This window comes from Lutjanus erythropterus, chromosome 4 (assembly GCF_056507025.1).
Source record: "Lutjanus erythropterus isolate fLutEry1 chromosome 4, fLutEry1.hap2, whole genome shotgun sequence".
Taxonomy (NCBI): domain Eukaryota; kingdom Metazoa; phylum Chordata; class Actinopteri; order Lutjaniformes; family Lutjanidae; genus Lutjanus; species Lutjanus erythropterus.
In genome coordinates this window covers 38,806,743-38,834,464 of record NC_139320.1, presented here as the reverse complement: position 1 = coordinate 38,834,464, position 27,722 = coordinate 38,806,743, and the positions used below count along the sequence as shown (strand labels likewise).

The window sequence follows — 27,722 nt, the reverse complement described above, 5'->3', positions numbered from 1 at the left end:
TTGCTTGTTTTCAATATGTATTTTTTCCCTATTAAATACTTAAATTTTGTAAATTTAATCCTTGCGTGGGATTCTATGCATTTTATTTATGGAATCCAGCTAGATTTGACAACATCTGCAAAGGACAACTCTTAATGCACTCACTGACCCACTGGCTCATTTCTAAAATGCTACACCACCATCTCTGACCACTGCAACTGAAGACACTACGACAGCCGCTGCTTCACCATTTACTGCTGACCTCTGAGTGACGATGACAGGTGTTCCCACCCTGCCTGTCTGAATTATGCTGTATTGACACAGTGGTCCAAGAAGTTGTCCCAGACTCAGGCTATTCAATTGAGCAATCTTGCAGTCAGAGTAAATGTAAGTGTAAGTTAGTGCGTCACTTGTGCTCAAAGTGACGATTAGGTCTTCAAAGGTAATGAATTTACCTTCAGGATAGCCTGCAGGGAATTATTTCAAAAATGGTTGATATCAATACAAAACTGACAAAACCTGATTTCAGGAAATAAATCATTTAATTGTAGTCAACATGCACAACAACAGTGTGATTTACAAAGTAAAAGTATTGGAGACAGAGACAGTATTGGAGATATGGAAGGTGCACACTCAGCGAAACAATGCCAGCTGCTTCTTTAGCCATTCCTCTGTCAAATCTTCAGCGTTTCTTGTTTCAAACACCTCCGAGTAAAACAGAGAACGTCACATTGACAATCAGGACAGAAAATTCAAGAAGCACAGGTATTATCACAATACTCAAAGTAGTTAATAAATTGCAGGATAGAGGAATCAGTGCAAACAGATGACACATCTGAATGTATGAATAATCTGCTCAAGTCTAAAAGCTACTAATCAATTTATAAAATAATGTTGAGAATCAATAGTTATCCCATTTTAAAGGGCCTGCAAGCGATTCAGAAACTGATGCTGTCTTTCTCTAGAATCACTTTTAATATCTTTAATGTGGTGATTGGCAGTAGAGGATGAAAGAGATTTGTTTAAAGAATGACTGTAAATCTAGATTTCAGAGATTGAGAAATCTGAGATTTGCAAATTTGTCCATATTTGGCACATTTACCATTAAAGGTGCGTCTCCAAACAAACAAAAAACAACAAAATTCAGTACTTTTCATGTGCATGTCCAGTCAGAGTTGATGGTGGATGTAGTGAATCAAAGCAGCAAATTCCTCAGTGTGCTATATTGAGAAATTATGAAATCTGAGTTCACCTGCTCACAGGGCCATGCCGGCAGTGCCTACATGTACCAGGATGCATTGCGTGAAAGCATCTGACATACACCCATGTTGTCATTTATCACTACCCTACCCTATAGTTATTACCTTGTTGACTGAACTGAGATCTTGAATGAGCACTTAAGATAAATGTCTTAATCAGTGTACTTCTGATACTCTGATTAAGGGATACTGTGTTGTTTTAAACGTGGTATTGAAGAGTTATCAACGCTGTGATACTTTTGACAGCCTTACTGTGATATCACTAAATCCAGGAAGAACAAACAGATTTTGCAGCAGGAGAACTCAGCTTTCTCAGTTGAAATAGCATACCCGGGTCATTTATTGCTTCACTTGACTACATTTACAATCAACACTGACTGGACATCCACATGAAAAATGCTGAATATTCCCTTTAAATACTTCTACATAACACTGGAGTTGTAATAAACCATCGGTCAGAATTCTGGGATAGTTACCTTTGTGAGTCCTGCAGCTTGGACCAGTTCAAGCTTGCTGCCTGCATACATCATCTGTTGCTCTGGCTTGCATCCTGTTGAAATGAAATTGACATTTTCCCAATTCTGTAATTTGACCATTCAAACATACCTCTAACACCTCATTCCTACAACACATTTTGCTAAAGTTGATTCAGACAGTAGTAGGTCACTGCCAGAAGTGAAGTTGGACCCTATTATCCCATGCACACACAACCAAACATGATAAATAAGTGCTGGACAGACATGAAAAAAAGGAAATATAGACTTTGCAAAATAGAACTGTTATAAATATAACACCATGTGATGTTTCCAGGGCAAGCCCTTCTTCAATTATGGTACATTATAAAATGTTCACGTAAATGTCATTATTAAATGTTTAATATTTTGTGTGTGTGTTTTTCTACTTTTGTGTCTACTGGTGCCAACAATTTCTGAAAACATAACCAGTATTGAGCAAGAACACTGCAGCCATTAGCCACAAAATGCACTACAATGTAATCCTTTGCCAACCATTAAAGCGTGTCCACTAAAAGTGCTTGTTTTTGCCACTGACAGGCTCAGATTGATATTCTCTGTCTGACATCATTATGGAAAGGATCACCTTTCATTAAAGAGTAAGATCCTTTTTGTTTAACCAGAAACAACGGAGTTATTTCCCTTCACCAAAAACTGACTCCCTTTACAGAAACAGCACTTTTATCATTGTAAAACATACTCCTTTCAAAGTCAAAAAAAACAATATAAAACTCACCAAAATAATCTTGGTTTGTCTTTTTACTGTTCTTGAAATCACCAAGTCTGTTTTGATCAAAATAAACCCTTTATTCACCAAGCTAGTTGTGAAAATACTCTGGCTCCACACACCTTCCTCCACACGCCTCTCGCTCCTCTCCTAACATTTTCCCATTTCAGCTCTGTGAATTTAAAGCCTGTACGTTGCTGCCTGCACAGCTGCATCAGACTTGCTCAGTACTGAACCAATTTCAAAAATTGTTGTCTCCATTAATCACTTAGACACAAATGCATGGGAAAATAGGATCCAGGCTGAAAAACAGTGATACTGTAACTACTTACCCATTGGACTGGAGAATATGAAACACAGAGGGTAAGACACCCTCCCATCACCATGGACAAGTTTGTAGCTGTAGACAATGAATGTTCACTACTGTCAAGGATTTTTTTTTAATAATATCAGCAGAGGATTTTGCAAATATACTTTGTGTAAATTTTAGATAGATATTTCTCTATTCATAACACATTCAGTCAAGATATCTGGGTTGCCGTTCTGGAAGCTCCTCTCTCAAGTCATCCAGTGAGATGTCCTAAAAAACAAAGAAACGTTTGAGTGACTTTTAATACAAACTAAACCAATGAAAAACAGTGACACTTTCTTAATCCATCAATCTATAAATTTCTAATAATGTTTTGTCTATAATGCATTATAAGCCCATTCATAAGATAAAGAACTTACTTTTTTTCACTTGATTGTTAATTATTTTACACTGGCATAGTCCTGTATACACACATGCACATGCAATCTGCAGGAAAGGTGGTACAGTGCCTTGCTCAAGGGCACCTCAACAGTCCTTATAAATGTCTAAAATCATGCATGATGAAGTGTAACAGTGTTAATGAAATCTATTTTTGTCTTACAGAGCGAGAAAATACTTCTCATAAACCCTTACTATACAGTGCTACCAAAAAACAATTTTACTTGCCTCATATTCCTCCTCAAGGATAACAAGTTTTTTCTCCATGTCTATTTTGACTAAAAACAAAGAAAACAAAAAAGGTTACGTAGTCTCATGGTTCTGTTTTATATTAGTTGATGCACTGATATTTGTATGGGATTTGAATTTGTATTTATCAGTGAATAAATGTGTAAGAATGGAGATATACATGGAACTGCAACATTCATCATTATTATGTGATACTTACTCAGTATGGCAGCATTGTTGGTCTCTTTTCGAAATCTGAACTTTTCCAGTTTAGCTTTCAGGCTTTCCTCCACTTCACACACAACAAGGGAGCCTGACTGCAAAACGGCATAAAATAAAATAAATAAAAAATCACTCAAATCGTGTCAGTCCAAGAAATATTAAATGTCTCTTCCTGATGCTCCTGATAAAGTTAAGTGCACTACTATACAGGACAGAAATAGAAAGAAAGAAAGAAAGAAAGAAAGAAAGAAAGAAAGAAAGAAAGAAAGGATGCCTGCTCGATCTGCTCAAATGTTGAGCTCTCTATCCACCTTGCATGGATGCATTAAACATTTATAACACTATTCTGACATATTGAGGGCAGGAAATGTTTTTGCTGCAACATGCAAGGGTGTAGTTTCCTGTGTGAAAGAACGCGGGGGATGGTCGACTGATGTCAGAGTGGAAAGGTAAAAAGTAAAACGCAAATGTACGTATGAATGACAGTTCATCATATCCAGTAAATTCCAACAGAAAATCAAAATCTTTCAAGCAATTGCATCAGTTTCACCTACCATTGTCAAAGGATCTTGTTCAGTCTTCCTGTCTTCTGGGTGTCTCTGGCTTCCTGAAACTGTTTGGCTGACAGCTACTCTCAGACTGTCAAAATCCTCCTCAAGATGGTAAGGGGAGGGCAGACACACATGCTACAGCACGCCTCAGTTCCTGTTTTAAAGACCACACTGTGCAAACTCAGCTGACTGCTGCATGAAACAGTCTGACGATCGCTGAATGCATTAAGGAAAAAAACCAATGAAAGACTGAGTTGAATATATTCATACTGTTTGAAGTTAAAGATCAGTTTTACAATATGTTGTCCATTGTTGTAACTGGTTAGGGTTATTTTCACTTCCTATTACTGTACAGGGATGGACAGCAAATAGAAACTTGCAGAGCTTGAATAGGTCCTCAAATTCTTTAAACAATACCACAAAATAATAATGTGAAAGGTTCCTGTCACTATATCACATTACTATTTCTTTATGGTATGATTACATGTCATTGTGCATCATATTCATAAAGTGAATCAGGTCATGATTCACTGTTAAAATGTTCGATCATGGCAAGTATAAATCTTGCAGCCTGCTCTTGCTGTGAGCTGCCTTTTGTTCCACTTCACTATATGTTTCAAACTGAATGACTGTCTTGAGGAAAAAATGCCAGAAACTGGAGAGACTTGTTCTCCTGGTGAAAACTTACAAACCATTATGTAAGGAGCAGATGGTATACTGCTCTCTATTGGTGGAAACTTCAGGCATGTTACAGCTGTAGCAGCAGCTCATTTGCCATTTACCTGACAACTGATCTTGGCCACGAGACATTGTGCTTTCAACCCACTCAGACCAATGCAACAGCAGTTTTCTGTTTTGTTATTTGATCCTGAATAACATCCTATGCTGCTTCTTCTTTTTGATTTTTAACAGTGTTTGGCAACCAGTCTAATAGGTGCATTACTGCCACCTTCTGCTGTGGAGTGTTGACCAGAGATTAAATCTTATCTTATTAAATCTTATTAAATCTATTAATCCTGTCTGTCTAATAAACTCAAAGAAAACTCTCCCGTTCTGTTAGGTTAATTAAAGTTTTAGGCTAATCTCCCAAACTCCAGTCTTCTTAAGTTCTTCCTTCACTGACATATTGCACATGTGTATTAATAGTTAATATTTTATTGTCTTATTGCACATGTTTATAAACAGTACATATTTCATTGACACATTGCTGATGAATATAAACTATCTGTAGTTCACTGACATATTGCACGTACATATAAATGCTCTGTATGACTTTTAACATTTGCATAAATTAGCTCTTTCCTTGACTGACCTATATTCCTTCTGTTGAACTGACTTTGTTGTTGTTGTTGTTGAGGCAATTTCAGGACATCCCTTTGGGCTTTAGGAACATGTCATACAGATCATTCAGCATTTTATGACACATTATAAAGTAATTGTTTATTATTATTACTATTAGAAAAATAGACAACAAATCATTATATAACCAAAAAAAGCTTTTTATTGTTTTTTTTATTTATTCCATATGACCATGTCCATGGTGCAACAGTGACTGCCCACTTTTCAGCAGCTCCATAATGGATATGAACTTCCCATTTGTTCACTACATTGACATTTCCTAAAATCCATATTTAAAGAGTTGCAAGCTTGGAACCAAATTGATCAGCTACAAGATGAATCGTGACCTTAAAACCATTTAATTTGAACCAAAGAAAAAAAAAAAGATTTTAAAAGGGCAAAAAGGCAAAAGTATAACTGTGCACATAATTATTTGAGTGAAGATACTACCCATCCCACAATCCACTGCAAATGATACCACTTCTTAAATGTAACTTTTGTCATTAGTAACTTACATTCACTATAACAACCTTATTAGTATGATTTATGTTAACTACCTAACTAGCCAACCCATTAGCAGAACTACCCATTCACAGGGGTGGTAAACATTTCCATGGTAACAGCAAACTCTGCAAATCACACACCTCACTGTTACAAAGGACTGTGGGTAGTGTAGTATTTCTCCATCGTATTACAAATAAAACATTTTTTCTTAACACAAGGTTGATATTGTACAGATGTATCGTCTACAGGAACATAAATCATCGTTTGACAAACTCACAGCTCGTTGTCAGTCTACTTTGGATGGTAGCAATCTTCTTCTTCTTTCAAAAATTATTAGAATTATTTAAATGTTTTTTGGGCTGGTATGCCTTTATTTGATAGGACAGCTGAGGATATGAAAGGAAAAGTGAAGAGAGAGTAGAGGAATGACATGCACCAAAAGGCTGTAGATGGATGTTGAACCTGCAGCCGCTGCAAAGAACTCAGAGCCTCCATATATGGGGTAAACACTCCATCAACTGATTTGATTGACACTTAGGCATTTTTCTTTGGGGACTCCCAGTGGGTGTGCAGACCCCGAGGTTAGGAACCAGTGATATTGAATATAATAATGTCTATAGTCTATTGCCTGTCTAGGTACTGTACATTCTCACATTTGATACACATTATGGGAGATCGAACAAGACTGCAGTAACCAATACACCTGAAGAGAACAGCACAGGCTGGAACAGGAGTTGAGAAGATTTTAGACTGAAGATTTGGAAAACAGAAACTGCTTTGATTGATTGACTGCTGTTGATAATGTATTAAACATCAATGGTTAAAAAGTAACTAATACTCGTTTTTGAGAATAATATTTATACTTTTACTTAAGTAGATTTCTAAAATGTTTTAGTAATGTAACTACTTGTACTTAAGTACAGATTTTCAGTACACCACTGCTCTTTCTACCAAATAAAGACATGCGTTTACTTCTAAGGGTGGGAGCCGTTTTATTTACCAGACTGTGGGCGGAACAAAACACTACGTACCGTCCAGACGTGTGACGTTGTACGCACATCTTACGTCAACTCAAAATCGAAGTAGATTTCTCCAGGCGTACACTCTTTATTTTCTGCATTGCAATAAACAATTTGTACATACATTCTTTAACATGGTATGCCTGAAACCACGGGATCTTGCCGCTGTAAAGGAATATCTTTAAGGGATACGTCGCAAGGGATCGAAATCTTCGCTTCTTTCAGCTAAGCTAACGTTATTGCATCTATTAGCAAAACTTGCTAGCTAAGAAGCTAGCGCTAGCATTTCTGCTAGCTGTCCCTACCCTACCGTCGAGCTAGCTATGTATTAGCAGTTTAGCCTAGCTCGCTAACCAGTGACAACTGACAAAGGTAAACAACAACCCTTTTGAGTCTGTTTATTGTAAGTCACAACTCACAGAACTTTATATAGTCAATTAGCTACAACCTGCTGTCGACTAAAGCTGCGTTTTCACCTCCCTGTTCGCACCGCTAAGATTTAAGTACGAAACGGAGGAGAAAAGAGGCAGCAACAGTGTGAACAAAAAACAATACAAATGTCGAACCCCTCATCACTGACGAGGCCGGCTGAGCTAGTGATGGGGGATATGAAGATTTCTGAAGCGCTAAATCTTTGAAGCAATTGTATTGAAAATGATTCAGTTTCGAAGCATTTGGTACAGTCAAAAATGGCGACATCTGCTGGCCAAACCATTGGTATTGTATTTATATGGATGGATTAAATCTGAGACCATGATGAGACAGGCGTAATACAAGTGCTTTCACAGCTTTTACTGTTGATATGTTGTTCAAGAAAGCTCGTACTGCGAGAACCGACAGCTTTACTGTTACAGCTGAATACTGAGACAAGTTGACAAGAACATCCTGTATCCAATCCTAAATGAGGCCTCGTTTGGTGTAGATATTTGATGTTTGGCTTGGTGAAGAGAAACATCGAAATATCTTCCCTCATACTTATGCTTTGAAATGTCTGGACTGTGTCTAGTAGTCTGCTTTGACTGTAACATTACTGAACCAAGCTAACCGTGGTAGAGCTGCAACAATTGATCAACTAATAATTGATTATTAAATTACTTGCCAACTATTTTGATAATCGATTTATCGGTTTGAGTCATTTTCTAAGAAGAAAATGTTAAAATTCACTGAATCTAGGTTCTTAGATATATATTTTTTTGCTCTCTTTATTCTGTGACAGTCATCTAAACACCTTTGGGTTGGACATTTGAGGTCATCGTCTTTGGCTTTGGGAAACATTGAACGACATTTTTTCACCATTATCTGACATTTTTAAACAACAACAACTATTAATCGATTAATTGCAGCCTTAAATTGTGGCTAACCGCTATCTAGGCTGACAGTTTTAATGTTAGCCTGTCTGAACTTCACAAACCTTGCAGGGATAATCACAGCACCACTCTGCTGACCAGACCTTGTAGACAGACACTCAAGTTTATTTTTTCATCACAATTTAGCTCATGTCACAGGTGTTTTTTTTTTGCGTTGGCAGTCAGCAGCACTGGTATGAAATGGTACCCTTGCTGGTCATTAATTATGTTTGTGTTCTACTTTTCTTCAGAAACAGATAACTGATGTATTATAATTGGCTGTTGAAAATAAAGGGCACTGGTGATGGCCCTTATTCTATGTTCAGAAGCCTATTTTAGTGTTATGCATCAAGTATTACTGACCTGATCTCTTATCTTTTAGATAATGTGTTTGGCACACCTCTGAATGACTTGTTCCTTTATCATTATGATATGGCCCAAGCAGGGTGAGAAAGATTGACAATAATCCCTATGAAGTAATTAAGCTCATTATTAGTTCAAGCTTACCTCAACTGACACCCTTACAGTCAGTACTGTGTTTTTCAGCAACTGATTTGCATGGATATTTCTCATATAGTTTTGTTTTGGAATATGCTGCACATACTGCATATAATCTATTTTGTAACCATGGAAAAGTTCTATAACTCAGATTTAATGTAATATCACCATCACTACCATTATTTGCTTATGATAAAAAGTTAAAGCAGTGTGTTTGTCCAGTGTCTACCTTAATTTCTTATTTATACATTATCCTACATACTTACACTGTCAGTTCAGTTTTCCTTGACTGAAACTGATGAACCATCTGTATTATGAAAATCAGGACTCTGTTTGCAGCTTTCAGACATAAAAATGTATGTGTCCAAGTGCACGTTGTGAAAAGCATCAATACTTAAATACTTTTTCAATACCACTTATTTAAAAGATAATATTGCTGTCAATTATAGCATTGAAAGTACCAAAGCTATCAAAAGTACCAGAGTGCTCATTCAAGACCTCATTTCAGTTCCATCTTTATTGTCCTGCCGGAAAATTGGCTTGCAGCAAAACCTGACAGTGTTAAGTGGCTTTTTCTATACCAGCGCTATATGCAGCCACTTGTTGTTTTTTTCTTTTTTGCAGTAGTATCAAAAGAGACATATTTTAAATGCAAGTATTGTATCAAAGTTTAAAATTCTGGTTTTGTTATAACTGTAGCCTAAATTTAAACAAGACTGTCTATCATCACAGACAGAACATAATCCAGTACCAAGTCTGTGGGGTGGATATACAAACTTAGGGCAGGGCAATATGGACAAAATCTAATAGATATTTTTGACCAAATGCCTTCATATCAGTAATGAAACTCTATTGTAACGAGGCTTCCACAAAATGTTAACACAGTAAGATTTGTGATAAATGATCAACAGTTTGACTAAATGGGTAAGGCCGGGCAAATGATAGAACAGTCTGTTAAATTTAGAAAATTGCATCACTTTACTTTAATGCAGCCTTTAAAACAAGGAGAAGACAACACTTACACCATATTACAATATCCAAAATCTAAGATAATACCAATCTTATATCACAATATTGAGAAAATATTGGTATATTGCTCATCCCTAGATGAACCTAATCTGTCAAAGCTCTTTTTTGCTCTCTGTTTATATTGTTACTTTATATGCTTTCACGGTGCATACATTACATCTAAGATTTTTTTGTCTGTTTGTTGATTTAATAGGGCACGGATGATGTGATCCTGAACATGCAAGAGTGAAAAAAAGTTTCTCCTGTCTGTGTCATCACCAACTACAATTGACACACACTTTGAGCCTCACTTCATAAGACATCTTCCCAATAATCCACACGGCACCCCTGTCTGCAGCGCCTTGTGCACCTGAACCATGTGAGGGCCCCTCGGTCCAGTCTGAGGGGATCCCAGGACTATTGCAAATACGACCCCGCTGTGCGGGGTGAGACTGATCCTGTCTGTGTCTGAGAGAGCAGTCTTTCCTCTACCCCCCTCCCCATCCGCACATTCCTGTTCTCCTTACCAAGGAGACACGCCATGATGTTCCGAGACCAGGTAGGTATCCTCACAGATTGGTTCAAGGGCTGGAATGAGTGTGAACAGACGGTGGCACTGTTGTCCCTCCTGAAGAGGGTGTCCCGCACCCAGGCACGCTTCTTACACATCTGCCTTGAACACTGGTTGGCAGACTGCACAGAGATCCACATCCTAGAAGCTGAGGCCAACAATGCAGGTAGCTGAAAGTTTTATTATATCTTATATAATATTATATACGTTTTATTATCTCTGATTTTCAAACACTATTAGTTCTGTGTCTTCCCGAGATTGAAGAAGGCATACATTAAACCAGTAATAAAAGATTAATTGCTGGTGAAATTCTTTGTTTGCCCTTTGTCATTAGCAATTGTCAGCCAGTGGCATCAGGAGCCAAAAGAGAAGGTTGTGTCCTTGCTGCTGTCCCATCTGCCTCTGCTGCAGCCACGCAACAGTGAGGCCAAATGTGAGTACATGAAGCTGCTTCAGAAGGTGTTGAGTCACACTATTGAGAGCAGCCTGTTTGTGGAAGAAAGCAGACAGCTGCTGTCCTATGCGCTCATCCACCCTGCCACCACGCTGGATGACCGCACCTCCCTGGCCATGTGGCTTAACCACCTGGAGGAGCACCTATCTAGTGGCTATGCACCGAGGGCCCCATCGAGCCCCTACCACCCACGCCAGGGCTCAGATGAATGGCCCAGCTCTGCCGAGGCTCTGGACCCCGGCCATGCCTGGCACGACAAGTCCCCTTCATCCAGCACTTCTCCGGCAGGCCAGAACGGACACATGCCTTTCCCGGGCGGGATGTCGTCTCCCATCAACAGCAATAACACAGGTAATGTTTGGCATTGAGAGGACAAAGTCTGGTGGGGGCATATGAGACCAGTGTAGACACAAATATCACACTTTGCATTTGGTTAAAGGACCTTTATAGTGTTCAGATTATTTGATTCCAGGTTGTACAAGGTACTTATAAGAAGAAAGGAGTATAAGCAAAGGGGAGTACCAGCACAAAAGCTAAACAATGTACTGCTGTGGACAGGGTCAGAAACAATAGGTGTTTTAGCACTTAAAAAAAAAAACAAATCTGTATCATTTTAAGTGTATGCTATAATTGGAATATTTTCAGTACTTTGCTTTGCTGCCAGACAGCCTTTTCTGGTGGGAAACCTCTGTTATGTAAGCCAAACATTGCTTTCTTCAGTCCAACCAAACAGTAATTTTACCTAGCAAGAAGCACGAGTTGCTGGTCCACCACTGCCTTGACCTCTTAGTTTGTTTGTGTAATTGTGTGACTTAGGTGTTTTAAAAGGATAGTTTGGGCTTATCAAAATCACACAATAACACAAACAAACAAATGGATCAAAAACGGCAGTAGATAAGCAATTTCTGAGTCATGTGAGGTAAAATTGCTGATTTTGCCTGTGGAAATTGGGATTGTTTGGAGAGAGCGATATTCGGCTTATATCACAGCAGTTTCCCAACAGGAAAGGCTGTCTGATGGCAAAGTAAAGCGGTGAGAAAATATTCTAAATAAAGCATACAGTTAAACATATATTGATTTTATTTTATTTTTTTTAAGTGGCTAAAATACCTTTTGCTGCAAACCCTGTCCACAGCAGTTCATTGCTTAGCTTTCATGCTGGTATTCCTCTCTGCTTCTCCAAAGTGGAAGCACTGACTATCAATAAGTACCTGATTCGATCCCACTGCAAATAATCCCAACTGTCCCTTTAACATTTCTTTAATTTCTTTCATAGGAATTCCAATGAATTTCTGTTGTCCCTGATATTATATTAATTATTTCCTTTGCCAGGTCTGGGTGGGCAGATGCAGCCCAGCCCTCTGAAGAAGTCCATGTCCGTTATCCCTTCCAGCCCCCAGGCCTGTGGCTCTGAGTGGGTTAGCCAGGATGACGCAGGAGGCCGACAGAACTTCATTTCAACAGACCACGCACCCCTTTCACCCCAGAGCAGCGTTGCCTCCTCAGGCAGCGAGCAGACAGAGGAACAGGGCTCCAGTCGCAACACGTTCCAGGAGGATGGCAGTGGCATGAAAGGTCAGAGTTCATAACCGAACTGAGCCAAGGGCGCTCTCGGCATTTGGCTCTGGTAAAAGCCGTGCACAGCCAACAGCTGCTGGTGATATAAGCTGAGATCTAGCGTGACTTTTTTTGTCCCTTGGTGTGTATTTGTTTTAGATGTTCCCGCATGGCTGAAGAGTCTCCGTCTTCATAAATATGCATCACTTTTCTCCCAGATGACCTATGAGGAGATGATGATTCTCACAGAGCAGCACCTGGAGTCGCAGGTTTTTAAGCCTCCCTTTTACATACGCTACAGCCAGGCTTTGATTATTCCACCCTCCCTATCAATTGTGAACATTACTGTCCTCAAACCTGATGATACATCAACTTTCAATGAGGCATGAAATTAAGCAATGCACCCCACAGTTATATTGAGGCAGTCACACATACAGATGTTGTGATTTTGCCTCTGCCCCTTGGCTTTAATGAAACAAATGGTGATTGGGTTTGTTATTTAGTAACTGTATAAATTGCCCACTGTGCCCACAAGAAATGACTTGCCTGCTTCTCATGACTTCTTGTTAACTTTCTGTCTCTATTTTTTAGAACGTCACTAAAGGAGCGCGGCATAAGATCGCCTTGAGTATCCAGAAACTGCGAGAGAGGCAGAGTGTGCTCAAGTCTTTAGAAAAGGTAATTAAAATGGGATGATGTTGTTCTTCTCATGCTTAAAAAAGGGGCAACCATGTTTCGTCCTAATGAATTTTCACTGGTACTGATCAAAAATGCTCTTAAGTATGCACTTGTTGGTGATCATGTGAGACTTCATTTACTTCTTTCGAGATTTTTCTTTTCTGCTTTTTGGTGCAGAAAGAGACCCATGGCAGGGCTTGTAGAGATTTCATGTCTTCCTTTTCAGATATTTCAGCCGGGCAAAAACTTGCTGTCCCTAAGGCTTAAATCCCGATCAATGACTTGGATATCTTTGTCTCTGCATACATCACTCTTAAACGTACTCCAGTGTATTTTGATATTTTTATGATTCTTCTGAGTCATTTCTTGACTGTGCTACTTAACCACTGTTTGCTGAATATTTTTTGACAAATAACTTAATTTGTGCTGGCTGTTAAAAAATTTAAGCTATTGCTAAAATGGAATTATGACATATTAGACTTTATTAGTTACTGTAGTAGCCCTGGGCGATAAAATGATAGCCATATCTGTTGCTGACGCACGTCATCAATAATTTGATTAAAAAGTTCCCCTTGAATGCATTAAAATCATTTAACAGACACAACTCACTTGCACTTCCTTCCTGGCTCATAAACAGCCACTAAGCACTAAGTGTGCACTAAGTGCACCACTGACACACCAACGGCCAGTTATTTAATAAGTGTGTGGTTCGTTTGCCCAAATGACATGTGAGAAACAGCATGGGGTTACATGTGAGACAACAAACAGCATGAGTGACACGTCAGGGACCGACATTAATGGTTGCCCGAATGCCCAGGGTTGCTAATAATAACCGGCGAGCAAGCTAAACCTGCCCAGACATGCCCGATCAGGTGAGCACCGACTCGGATAATTTTTTTATTATCATCATTATGTTTTTTTTCCTCTTCTCATGGCAGGACATTTTGGAAGGGGGAAACCTGCGTAACGCCCTTCAAGAGCTGCAACAGATCATCATCACACCCATCAAGGCCTACAGCCCGCCCAGTGCAGCACAGACTGCCCCGGACACGGCCACTGCTCCGGATGCAGCCACCTCCCCCTCAGAAGCCTCAAAAACAGGAGCAGACAAAGAGCCGGCCTCAGAGGGCTTCCAGTCCCACAACCCGCCTCCCTGTGATGGAGACTCCCCGGCCACACCCATCTCAGACGGGGACATTGCTGGACAGTTCACCCGTGTCATGGGTAAAGGTGAGAGTGAGATGTTTTTCCCATACTGAAACACATAAATCGTAGACTACATAGGTGGCTATGTGATTTGTCCTTATTGGAAGTGCTCTTAAATTGTTACACAAATGTACTTTTTGGCGCTTTCAGCACCAGAGGCTGAGTTGTGTGCCATCTAGTTCCATTATTTTGGAGAAAAGAAGCTCTATGGCTGAGATCCTCAAAACTTGGCAACTCACACCAGAACAGTCTAGATGGATAAATAGCACTACAGGCCAGAGGAAAATGTGTATTTTTCGTTTTTGGTGAACTGTCCCTTTAAGAGTGGAGTGGATATATATTATAGAGTACAATCTTGGGCGATAACAAGAAGACATGCTATCTATGTAAGATAAATTGTTTATCAAAGGGGTCATATCCAATCCAAGAACATTATTCAGCAGCCCAGATGGATATAAGAGATAAACTTCAGATGAGTTCAACTTCCCAATGGTTTGTATGTCATATGGACTTCATCCACAACCACAGCAAACAGCTTTTCTTGGTGTTCAGCATTTTCCTCAGTTTCTCTTTGAGTAACCTCAGGGGAGCCAAAAACAAGTGAGCATCTGTCGTTTAAAATATCCCTGTAGGTCTGCCCACCGAGTCGGATTGCCATCAAATTAAGCTTTGTATCTTCCTTGATTTGGTCCACCATTAGTGTGAGTGATGGAGAAATAACAGTCAGTATTTACTTCTCCCAGAGGGGCAAGTTGGTAGATGAGAATCTTCCCAAATCCAGCGGGAAGAATGCAAAAATCTCTCCTTTGAACAAATGCCTTTAAAGCAGAGTGCTGTTTGGATTTCAAAGTAATTGGTACCTTTAATTGATTTAGGATGGCCTCAATAGCGGCATCTAACTTGTCTATAATGATGGATATTGTTGTTATTACTCCTGTGGCTCCGGCGTACAGCTGACAACACATGGCAACAGCTTGGCACAGTGTTATTACCGCCCTGGCACTGATTGGCCAACCATTAGTGCCCTTGTGACACTCATTGGATCAATTGCTTTTCAGCAGAGAAATCGCTGTTTCATGTCATGATGCCAGACCAGAGAATCAGTCAACTGTCCCTGGCAAGCAAATTTATTGAAAGGACATGAATATATGTATAATGAACAATGGCTGTTTTGTTTCAGTGTGCACCCAGCTGCTGGTGTCAAGGCCAGATGAGGAGAATATCAGCTGTTACCTTCAGCTCATTGAGAAGTGTCTGGCACATGAGGTGAGAACCTGAAAACTCAAGTTTTTCATTTGTTTAATACATTTAAGCCATTTGTATGCAGTAATTTGTGCATTGTTGTAAATGCACCTAATGGTAGCCTTAATAGCACAGAAAATAATGCCTAGTTAATATTAAATGATGAAAATACCACATGGACAAATTTTCATGAATTGTTAGTAATGGAGAACGTTGCGATCATAGTTTTCTCTCTTGAAATGAAGAATAAAATGTGCCGTTTCCTTTAAAAATCACAAATTCCAGCAGCATCAGCTGAAACCCCGTTAATGCCCTTTGAAAATCTGATGCCTTTCTTCTCTCGCTGTCTCTTTCTATGTGTCAGGCGTTCTCAGAAACTCACAAGAAAAGGCTGGTCTCCTGGAAGCAGCAGGTCCTCAAACTGCTCCGCCTGTTCCCTCGGAAAGCTATGCTGGACATGCCTGTGTACCGACAGAAAGGGTGAGACTCTGCTTGCCCTCTTTTACCTTTGATCTCCCTCTTTAGCAGGGGAGATGTCACACCAGCTGAATGTTACTTTCTCCCTGCACTCATCCCCACTGTCTAACTTTTACTTTGATTCTCTTTTCCTTCCCCTTTCTCTTTCACTCTCCCTTCCTCATTCATATAACAGCTACCATTTTGTGTGAAGTAGCTTTAGCAGTCAAGCATTCGGTGCTTTGAACTCGCATCGATTTTTCACATCTTTCCCTTTTTGTTTGTTGTTTCTTTTTACTCTAGCTGGACCTATGGGTCCAACTCCCTCCCCACAGCAGGCTCTGTGAGTGGAGGTGTAGCGCGGCGGGGCCAAAGGCAGTTCCAGATGACACCTCGTGGACTCCCAGCCGGGCGCATTGGTCTTCTGAGTCCCAGTGGGATCGGGGGAGCATCTCCACGTCACACACTCACTAGTCCTGCAGTGGCAAGTCAGGGTAGACAAGTCAGTATTCCTGTCATTGGATTTTGTTATACTTGTAGCTTTGTGGATATACCATATTTAGCAGTCATTTCATGTTTTTCTTTTTGATTGTTTGAGCTTTTAGCGCAGTTTTCAATTCAATTCAAGGTAGTTATTTAGGATATTGAACCTTTTTAACTTAAAGGGATAATTCAGGTTACTTTAAGTGGGGTTGTATCAGGTCAATGTATTATCTACAGAAGATAGTGGTCAGCCCTCCCCCAGTTTGGAGAAGCAGCAAGAGTACTGGTGTAGGAAGATAAGTAATGTACTGCCTTGAACTGGGTCAGCAGTAAAATGTATTTGGGTCACTGAAAAAAAGGACCACCTAAAAAAATCATTTTAAGTGTAAGGAAAATATCGCTCTCTCTCCAACCAAATTACATAGGCTAAAATGGTAGTTTAACTTTGCAGATCACAGAGCTGCTGGTGTACCGCTGCCTCGATTGGCTAGTTTGTTTGTGTTGATGTGGCCCTGTTTACACAGAAATACTGCAACATTGCTGCAACGAGGGCTCGCCTTTATGCCAGCTTTGTGTATTTAGACTGATCCAGGCTGTGCTGGCATAGAGCCGCCTGTGTGTCCTTTTACACAGCATGCCGGCGTCATGGTATCAAAGGAGACATGACAGACACAACAGCACACTGGTCAACAAGTGAATCTGCTTTTCTGCTTGTTTATAATCACACACAAAGATGATAACATCTTCATTCATAACATGAAGCTTGTTATGTGTTCCTGTCGACTGTCGCTTCTTCTGCTACAAGTTAAAAAGATCGCATTGTGTGATGATTTGTGGAGAGGATTTCTCTCCCCCTGCCTGTCTGTGTGTATCTGCTCAGTGCATTCAGCTCTCTGTCAGCACTGTAAAAAGTGTCTGCTTGTCTCTCTCTGCTTAAAGCAGCTGATAAAATTGAGGAATAAGTCTGTAATTTAAACAACACGGTCACACAATGCAGTGCCAGCTTACCCTTTTACACAGACAAAGACAGATTATTTCAGTTGAAGGAAAAGCTGATAAAAACTGACTGAACAGGTTAGCCTGACTTCTTATTTTTAGCCTCAAGAATTTTCAGCACAAATTTGTGTTGTTCTGAGCTTTTCTTTCCTTCGGTGTCTGAAGGTATTGACCCGCTTTATGAAATGCCCAAGGAGTCATAATACACTTTAGAAAACATTTGTTCTGAAAGGAAAACAGGGGACTTTGGCAGTTTAATCAGTTCACACAAGACAGTACATTGGGTTGGGGGCATCACATTCTGATATGAATTGATCATTATCATAGCTTGAAGAGTTTCTGTTTAATGACTTGGCTGAAAGATAAGCAAACCGTGTCCAACCTCCTAGGATGAGTGGCATTCGTGTAATGAGAATTTGTGTTTTCCTCTATAGAACCTGTGGTTTGCCAACCCTGGGGGCAGTAACAGCATGCCAAGTCAGAGTCGCAGCTCCGTGCAGCGGACCCACTCACTCCCTGTCCACACTTCCCCACAAACCATGCTCATGTTCCAGCAGCAAGGTATCGTATGAGGTCAAACCTCTTTTCTATTTCATTGACATGGGTTTATGCACTTACTTACAGTCTATCCCTGTCCTCATGTACCTTTTAGATTCATGTTATTCTTTGCCAGAATGTAAACTGTTTGCATTGTACCTCACTAGTGTTATGTTGCTTATCTAGAACTCCTTTTACTTCTAAAGTAAAATTTTCAAAATAAACTGGAGATAGTAAGTGGAATATAGATTATTTGGAAGTGTCAGATTTGACTTAGTTTTGCAAGCAACACAAGCAAGCTGCACAATTTTTCTAAGAAAAAAAAGACCATTTGGTCAGATGCCAAAACAGAGAGCTGCTCTCCCTCTGTGCCAAGGACAAAATAACAAGACAGCTTACCGGCATGTTGCAGTAAACAATCTGTCACCTCGTACAATCTACATAACCTTTTGGTTGCCTTGTCATCTGTGCCAGATGCCACACACGAGCATTGCAAATTCATTTGTAATGATCCTGTCATTTTTTAACAAACTCATCATAACAGAGTGTTACGTGTGAAAGCCAAAAGTTCATAACTTAAACTGATGTACCCAGCAATGTTATAATATCCATGTCTACAGCCATTTTTACTGAATAATGCAGTATTTCTGTCTGAATATAACATGTATTATACTTTAATAGAACCAATTGTATAAATATTCATCTCAAACAAAAACCCAGAGACAGTGTCAAAACCATAAACAATATTACCTGTGATTGCAGTGTGTGAACAGTGTTACTGAACTGCTCAGCTTGTTCAGTTAGTTCTATGCGGTTCGAATCTCCCTTCTTAATGCTTTGACCGCTAACGGTGTGGGAAAACAATGGCATATTGTAACCACAGGACCACCTCTGATGGCACAATGTTTGTTTATTGCACTTTTCTCTGCAAACTGTGCTTCATTTACTAGAAATGACAGGCCAAGCACCCACTATGTCGTCCAGGTGTTTGGTCTTAGGGGAGAGAGGGGAAGGTATGACGTGTACATGTGGCACGTCCCTTGCTGTTTATTTTAACTTACATGATTTCCACAGAAACAGAACAGAAAACTTTGCTGTCTTTCTGACATTTAATTTATACTTGGAGTGCATACATGAATGGGTGATTAAATACATTTTTAAGAAGTATTTTATAGTAATATGGATTTAAGTAAACGGAGTACAGAGCTATGTCACATTTTCTGCATTTGCCGTAACAGATCCTGGTAAACCAAGGAATCAAATGTACATACATGAACAAAGAGCACATAAAAGTAGACCAAAAAATAGACAAGACACTGGAAGATGTTCACTTGGAAGAACTCCCATAATTTCCTTCCTTTCTATTCTCTTAAAAGATTTGTTCCTCAATAAAGAGATAACATAACAGTTTAACAGTGAATTCTTCTGGGTGCTCTAAATGAGCCAAGCTGCAGAGCTCATTACTGCTCAGTCTTGCAGCTGAGTCTAAACAGCAGTCAGGGATCAAACTCAACACCCAAATGGTCATTGCTGGTCTCATGTACTTTCAAGCTCGCACTGTTCCTCCGCCAGAGTTATATATCATCATGTATCATGCCAGTTTACAGAAAAAATCTCAAGTGCATCTTGAGTGACCACTTCTGATCACATTCTGGTTTGTAAGCTATAAGTCAAGCTTAACACAAAAAACTCATTTTACTTAAGCCATACTACAAGGCCAGGTGATCTGGTACCTCACCTCAGTGACCAATTCAGATAACATCATGTCACAGTATTTTAATCTAGGGCTTGAGTTTGATAGTATCTGGCATATTTATTTTAAGTAAATGTTTGAACAAGGCAGCAAACATTGTGTTTAATAATGAAGGCTTATTGACCTAAACTAAATAAATATGTTTTAGTAAAATGATTTTATGAATTACATTTTCACTTGTGAGTCCTACAGACTTAAAGGATTCTTCTTTACCATGATCTTATGTTTTGTAGTTAAGGCTGTGATTTTTATAGCTTATGATAACATTTTACAACACAGTTTTGAAGCATTTTGATGCCTTATAACAGATTGCATAACAACAAGCAATAGAAGTGACCGGATGATGAAACTGTTTCAAGCCACATGTAATTCCACCTTCATCCATTTTATTTCATTCAAAACAAAGATACACATGCCTTAAATGTCAATTATAATGATCAACTGTATTGTAAAACGGTGTGTGCACATTTATTGTCAGTTTGATATGTCAAACTCTGCTAAACAGCAACAAACAGTGTGGATAATAACTTAACATCTGACCATATCTTCTATGCTGCATTTTACCAGTGCAAACTAAGTATAGTTGTTAGCTGTAGTTTTTTTTTTTTTGTTTTTGTTTTTTTTGCAGTGTGTCAGCACAGTTGGATTAGTGGCAGATTCAACATGTTAAATCTTGTTTTTTTGTTTGGCTGATAACAGAACAAAACTACTCAATGCAACCAGCGTAAATCACCTGGTTCTTAGACTGTTATCAGATTAACCTAAATTATGTTGAGATAATTCTTCATTCTTCAGCACATAAACTGGGTATTATTCCCTTATATAAGGGATATATGTCCTGATAATGGCAGCTGTTCTTTTCCAAGCAAATTTGGTAAATTAATTTTCTTTGGCCCTTAACTATTTAGAAAACCCCCCCAGCTGCGTCTTTAAATTTAGAGTGTGATTAAAAATTGATTTAATGGCAATCCTGACTGTGATTTAAACTCTTCTTGTGGACTGAGACTGTTTTTACTCATTCCCTCAGAATGCCAAGTTCCAGGTGCCGACCTGGAGATCAACCCCACGCTGGAGTCACTGTGCCTCAGTATGACAGAGCATGCCTTAGGGGGTAAGTGTCCTCAGCAGCCTGGTACTAAACAAGCCACTGGGTGGAAAACCTGACACAACTACCAACCAGACAACAACACCTTATCAGTATTATAACACTGCAGTGAGAGAGAGGATTTTATGAACAGTTTATGTCCACCAGAGAAAGAAACACATACTAAGTTGTTCACACACAAATTCCCCCATGCAAACAGAAATGGAAAAAGTCTGTTGACTTTTATAATTCATTTGTCATTAGTTTTTTTTGTATAAATATTTAATAACATCTAAATTATACAATACCATTAGTCAAGTCACAGTCAGGTTCCTCTTGCAGGGAGAGAAAGATGCCGACATATCTCTGGAGTTTAGGTATTTTCCTTCCCATCTCAGAGACAAACAAGTTTACTGATGCCTTTTAAATGTATGTTTAGCTTACTTTGGCTCACTTTCTGGGTTTCAGTCCAATTCAGTTGCTATTATTTGTCCCAAGTAGACAATTTGTGTGGTGGCAAATACAAAAAACACACTGAAAAACAATTAACACACTACATGACTTTCAAAGTCATCAGATCATTGTACCATTCATACTATGCAACTGTCTGTCTTGTAATTATGAGTTGTGCTTTGTACACTACATTACACATTACTACACACTTTCCCTGCATGCACATCTTTTATATTTTCGCAGTTAATGCTAGAAGTGAAACTCTAGCAGGTAGCTCACTATGTGCTATTTCATATTTTAAGATGCTTCAAATCATATTCAGCTATAGAAAAGCCTGCAGTTAGAGTTGAAGTACAGAGAGTTGTTGTGATGGAGATGATACAGTGTCTTGTCTGGTCACATTGGTTTAAACTGTCGGGTTTTCAGAAGATAGCAGACCTGCACATTGTAAGTAGTTCCAAGTTTCATTTCATCTCGTTGCAAATCTGTGATCTCAGCTGGGCTTAAGGGACCAATTAGTAAGATTTATACAAACTGTCATTTACTCACAGATTTATGTTGAAAATAAATGACATTTTATAATTTTATTTATTTAAAACAAATTAAACTTTTCAAATCAAGAATCATGTTAACTTTTGTTTACCTCCACACTGACAGCCATGGCAGATGAACAAATGCATATTTTAGACAAAGTAGCTCCAAAGTTATCGTGTGCGTATTGTACGTACTTTCATTCTGCAGTGAGGTGTTTTTCCCAACTTTTGGAAGGAACTACTACTTATCCAGTAAGGTATCTAAGATATGCTAAGTTCAATGGCTGGCATACCATAAGAATTCATGAAAAGTGTTCCATGAATGCCAAAATTCATGGACAAGCTATAAAAAAGGCATCAATAACTTTTTCTCCCCCTGGGAAAGGAGGAAAAGGACTATTCAACAGTGAACTAAAGATGAAATGTGAATGGTTCTGTATATTTCATGATTATAAATGTCTTGAAACATATTTATTTCCCATCTCCTCCTCAGATGGAACAGACCGGACATCAACAATATGAAAAGAAGAAAGGAAAAATACACTTCAGTCGAGGCCTGTTAAGTTCCTCATCACCCAGCACAAAGATATACGTATGCTTAAGAAAACCAGGCAAAGCAGTCACTACAAAATGACAAAAAAACTGTGTATATGTTCTCTAATATTTTTGTACTTTATTATATACAACTAAGTTTATTAAAAATGGAATACAGATGATTATTATATTGCAGGACAGAGGAAAAAAAAAAAAGCAAACTGCTCCATGTCACCTGCAGGACTGTGACATGATGTGCAGAGGCTCAGTTTGCCGTGGTCTGAGAGAAAAACGGTGGATTGGTGCTGTCTTAAAGGGGTTCTGCCCTGTGAATTACTCTTCTTTTCCTCCAGCCTTGAAGCAAGGCTTCCTTCCAGAACACACTGACAGCCACAGCCCCTGCAACACATAATGTGTAGAGTCAGAAAAGTCCCAGCCAGAAGTAAGGCACTTTTATTAAATTATCTCTATTAGCCACTAAACTCTAATTGGCCCTAGAATACCTTCAGCAAGGTTCCACTTGTAGACCGGTGTTGATATACAAATACCAGTACACTTCCTAGCCTCCATAATTGTTCTATAACTAGCGCTAGTGAGGGCTTGTGTTGGTTTAAAGTTAGAGAGCGTTCCTTAGTTCTTTTTATCCTCTCCTGAGAATATGTTTTCGTGGCAAAGGCAGGAAACAGAGGAGCAAAAGGATTGAAAAAGAGCTTGTAATTGATCCCTCTGAAGTCCTGCCCCTTTTCGCTTTGTGCTCCAGTAACAGTTTAGTAAATTTGGTACATAGTGGAATTGAAATGAACTGTCTCCTTTCCTGTTTTCTGCACTTAGATACGGTATGTGCCAGGCTCATCTTTGTTGAAAAGAAAATTGTTGAAAATTTTGAAGATGGTTAAAAGATGTTGCTGGGAGACTTAGCAGGCACATGTACCCTAATCATTAGCCAGCTGGTTTTAGTAACATTAGCTGTCAGATGTAACTTGCTAGCTAATGACTGATGTGATTAGCTAGCTTGTTAGGTAGCATTTTGCTAAGATTAGCTAACTTATGTTGTGACTATGGATGAGAAGGGCCCATCTGTGTCCTTTGCTCTGCATCATACAGGGTGAAAACAAACTTTCTAATCTGACTTGCAGTCAATACAAATTACGAGGTCTTTGTCAGTGCAAATGCATAAAATGAGAAAACTGTTTAGCTGTTAGGAGCACAAATCTTCTTGTCTGTCAGGTGAACAGTGCTATGTCTTTGCCAATCTGTGTTAGATAGAAAACAGAAAAACTTTGAGAAATAGGTGTCCTCTTTAAGCTGCTTTATTCTGCTGTTTTGGTTCTGTTGAAACAAACCCCCATCCTAAAAGCAGGTGTTTTTCACAGTAAGAACTTTTATAGCTGCACCAGCAACATCTTGTAAAAACTGTCCTGAAAATTTATTTTTCTTTTTAACATAGATAAGCCAAGCATATATCATATGTAAGTACCAGAAGCAGGGAAGGAGAGAAGTTCACCAAGTTTCCACCTGGCACCAAGCTTGCGCAACTATTATTGGATCACATAGAGAAAGGGGTGGGGCTTAGGATGGTCAGTTCAACTGTAGGCTCATCTTTAGTCTTGGTTGTTTTTTTCCCTGAACACTTAATCAGAGTAGAAGTGACTGTCCTCCTCTGAACGTCTACAAAGCCAAAGAGAAGGGTTGTGCGATTGTTAATTTGAGAAGGATATTTGTAGTGAAATGCAACAGAATGGTATAATTTTTTTTAAAAAAGAATAGCAGTTTGAAGAATTTATGCCAGCTGCAATTTGTCTCTGTTATTTTATGCCCTACTACACAAATGATGATGAATCTCATTTTGTGCCGAGGAATCCCCAGAGGGGGTGAGTAAGGGCTGGTGGGGTTTGTACTGCGCAAGAGCTGATTTGATATTGAATTGATAAAAGCGAGGAGGGTAGAGTGTTTTCAATTTACACTCTAATGCTGGGTGAGAAAACTAAATGAAACCCATCTCAACCCTCTGGCCCCCTTATGATTGGCTCTGGAAAATGAAGCTTGATCTTGTAATAAACGCTCCAGGAGCGCAGCGCCTCCACCCTTGCGGTGCCCTCTCTTCCTCACACGGCCAACGTGATGATTTGATGAATCATAAACTTTTCAAGGTGCTTGACGATGTCCATATTTTCTGTTTGTGTCTCAACGTGTTTCAGTCTCAGAACCCTAACATTATCATGTGGTATCAGTGTTGAATCAAAAAACTGTCTTATACAGCCTCTGTCTTTGAATGTGGCAGAGCGGAGGTGCATGTATGTGTAATATGGTCTTAACTTTTTGGATCACATTTTGGTTGCATCATAAGGCAGGGATAACCATTCACATTTTATTTCAGCAGAGCCATAGGAGGTCTGTCTAGTAAAGATGGTTATTTACAGATTATCTTTTTCCAATTGTATTTTTTACTCTCCCTTGATATTGATAACTTATGCTTATTTTCTATAATCGCATGTTTTGCCACACTAATACAGCACTGTTGTAGATAGAGGACATGATGGTTGATGGTGCCCAGAGTCACCAACAGCTAGAGAGCAGAAATCTTGCAACTAATGTTGTATGTTTATATCGCCTAAATGTCACTGTTTACATCTCTCTGGGATAATGCCCGATTCATGTTATGTGATGTCATGAATACTCCATTGTCTCACTATGTAACACATTAAAGAACTGACGCCTTCTCGGCTGGGTAGAGCCTGAAAACAAATAGCCTTCTACCCCCAAATCCATGGACTCTGTATGAGTCTCAGTAGATTTTTTTTTTTTTCCAAGTGATAACTGTATGAGGCATGCAACACCTGCTTTTCTGGTCATGCGGTGACAAGAGAGAATAGCTTTTCTGGCCTTTGTGATTGAACTGTTAGCTGTCATGTCCTGATAAAACTGTTCATGTGGTGCCTGAAATGCACAGCTCCAGCATCCTCAATAATATGTTGATTTAATGGTATTGTAGTCATGGATTTCTTCAGAGCAGGCTCTTGGATAGATCTGACTTACTAAAAGGCATCACACTCATGCCCATGAGTTAACCATGCTGACAACTTTAATAAGACTCGGCTATCTTATTTTGAACTATTCACTATACTGTATAGCAATTGTGTTATGTTACAAATGGCTCAGATTATCCTTTTCATAGCCTCTGTAGCTTTTGGACAGCCTACGTATTTACTGCAAATAGACACAGAGGTACAATGCAGCCGACGTCTGCAAAGTGTCTGTGCATGAGTGAGGATGCAGCAGGGGATGACAATGCTTATCTGAGCCACAAATTATGTGATTATGAGTAAACTGAACACTAACAACAGGCCAAGGAATACGTTTACTCCATGTTTACATTCCAGTGATGCACGAAATGAGTTGGGGAAATGCACTTCGTAAGTTTCAGCCTTGTGTATTTTCACATACCAAGCATCCACTAGGAGGTACAGAGCCTGTGTCATATGGAGACTTCTACCAAGTGGTCCTGAGAAGATCGTGTTAATTAATGTCCCTGCCAGGCTTAATTATTGAATTAATGCAGCCAGCTGTAGGCTACATTGCATATATTTGTCTTGTACAATTTATATTTAATTCTAATGACTCCCCAGACATTTTCTAATATTTTATGAACCTTTTTTGCATCCCATGCTTACTCTCTACTTTTTTACTGTCACTCATACGTGTGAATGGTCTGAAGTGCAGCATCCGTCGGATCATTGACAGTCCAAATAAAGAGGTTCAGTTCTTTTGCAACTTCATTCGTGGTGTCTGTTTGTTTACTTTGTTTAACAATGGATTCACATTTTAGCAGTTGAAAAAGGCTGCTTTTTTTTCCTCAAACATCATTTCAGCATCTTATAACATCATATTTTTAGCCTAAATGTCAACTGTAGCCTCTCAGACTGGATCCGCGTGCACACACCTGAAGCAGGTACATAGGCTCTTGCTCAAGCAGCGCGACAAGATATATGAGATCTCAGGATACCCTCACATCTGTGTTTACATGCTACCTGGAAGCTACTCGGACAACAGAGAGAGATCTGCTTAGAAATAGTGACTTGTTTTGCGCACAGTTGACTTTGCAAACTTTCAATAAAGAAGAAAATGTCCAAGGACTTCGACATAGAAGAGGGATATTGTTTCTTTGCGGCAGCCTCGCCGCTTGGGTGAGAGTTTGTGTACCTGCTTCAGGTGTGTGCACATGGATCCAATCTGAGAGGCGACAGTTCACATGTAGGCTAAATATATGGTGTGAATGGCATCTTTTTGGGTCAAATTTTAATATCGCAGCTTACGGACACTTGGATTACACCACACAAACAGTATGGAGACATTTTGTGGGTGTTTTTGTGTTTATTTATTTATTTATTTTTTTATTTTAAAAGCGGTAATCATTCACTTCAATTGGATTTGGCTGCAACGCGGTTTTCCGCTGAAGCTCTGGGGGTGTTTTGTGAACTGGAGATCTTCACCCATCTCACATCAGCACAGGGGTGAGTAAATACTGAGTGAATTTTCATTTTTGGGTCAACTATCGTTTTAACATCTGAGAAATTGTAACTGCAAATGTCGATATTACAGAAGAATATTGTCATATTCCTTTAATCAGGTTTCTCAAAGCCATAGAGATTGCTTTGACAAATTAAAAAGAAATCTAATCTAAGTCTATATGGGCAATCCAAAAACACCATCTTCATCCACTGTAACCCAAACTTCTTCATCCATCCTTTAAAAAAAAAAAAAAAAAATCTTTATTGAGCACATAAACTTACGGACAAACATGACATTTCTGCATTTCTTATACATCAAAATTAACTGAGGTTGAGCATGAACAAACCAAATACAACGTGACCGAAATAAAAAATAAAACTAAATAAAAGTAGGTGAATAATAACAAAAACCCAGAACACATAAAAGGAACAGGGCTTCTTTCAAATTAAATTTTAACATACCTAGCAAAGAAATCCAATTCATCCTCTATGAAGTCTTTACGCTACAGTGGAAATAACGGTCTTGTCTAAAGGGGAACCCTTGATTTGCGAAGCTCTCGCGGGACTGGTACGCGTTGTTTATTCATGGTGCAGTTTGAGCAAACTATTTATGTTTTATGGTGTCACAATGCTGTATGTGAGTTTAGTGACATAACACACTTGGTTAGAGTTTGGGAAAGATCATGGCTTAGGTTTAAGTTGTCTCTGTTGCGACATCTTGCGTGGATCTGCGATTCC

The 27,722-nt window shown here is 39.2% G+C and overlaps 2 protein-coding genes across 2 annotated transcripts; one reads left to right on the top strand and one right to left on the bottom strand.

Moving 5' to 3' along the window:
* Positions 1-502: 502 nt before the first annotated feature.
* On the bottom strand, positions 503-4,384 carry gmfg (glia maturation factor, gamma). The gene is made up of 7 exons (XM_084716591.1): positions 4,230-4,384; positions 3,674-3,770; positions 3,454-3,503; positions 3,008-3,057; positions 2,810-2,892; positions 1,715-1,788; positions 503-684 (listed from the first exon to the last, which is right to left on the bottom strand). The coding sequence occupies exons 1-7, from the start codon at positions 4,230-4,232 to the stop codon at positions 613-615; spliced, it is 429 nt and encodes a 142-aa protein (XP_084572717.1). The 5' UTR covers positions 4,233-4,384; the 3' UTR covers positions 503-612.
* Positions 4,385-7,133: 2,749 nt separating this feature from the next.
* On the top strand, positions 7,134-23,254 carry samd4b (sterile alpha motif domain containing 4B). The gene is made up of 13 exons (XM_084717925.1): positions 7,134-7,459; positions 10,154-10,676; positions 10,845-11,315; positions 12,297-12,539; positions 12,681-12,790; positions 13,113-13,199; positions 14,138-14,429; positions 15,586-15,671; positions 16,012-16,127; positions 16,407-16,605; positions 18,017-18,143; positions 20,900-20,983; positions 22,436-23,254. Exons 2-13 carry the CDS (start codon positions 10,481-10,483, stop codon positions 22,462-22,464), a joined length of 2,040 nt encoding a protein of 679 aa, XP_084574051.1. The 5' UTR covers positions 7,134-7,459; positions 10,154-10,480; the 3' UTR covers positions 22,465-23,254.
* Positions 23,255-27,722: the final 4,468 nt, after the last annotated feature.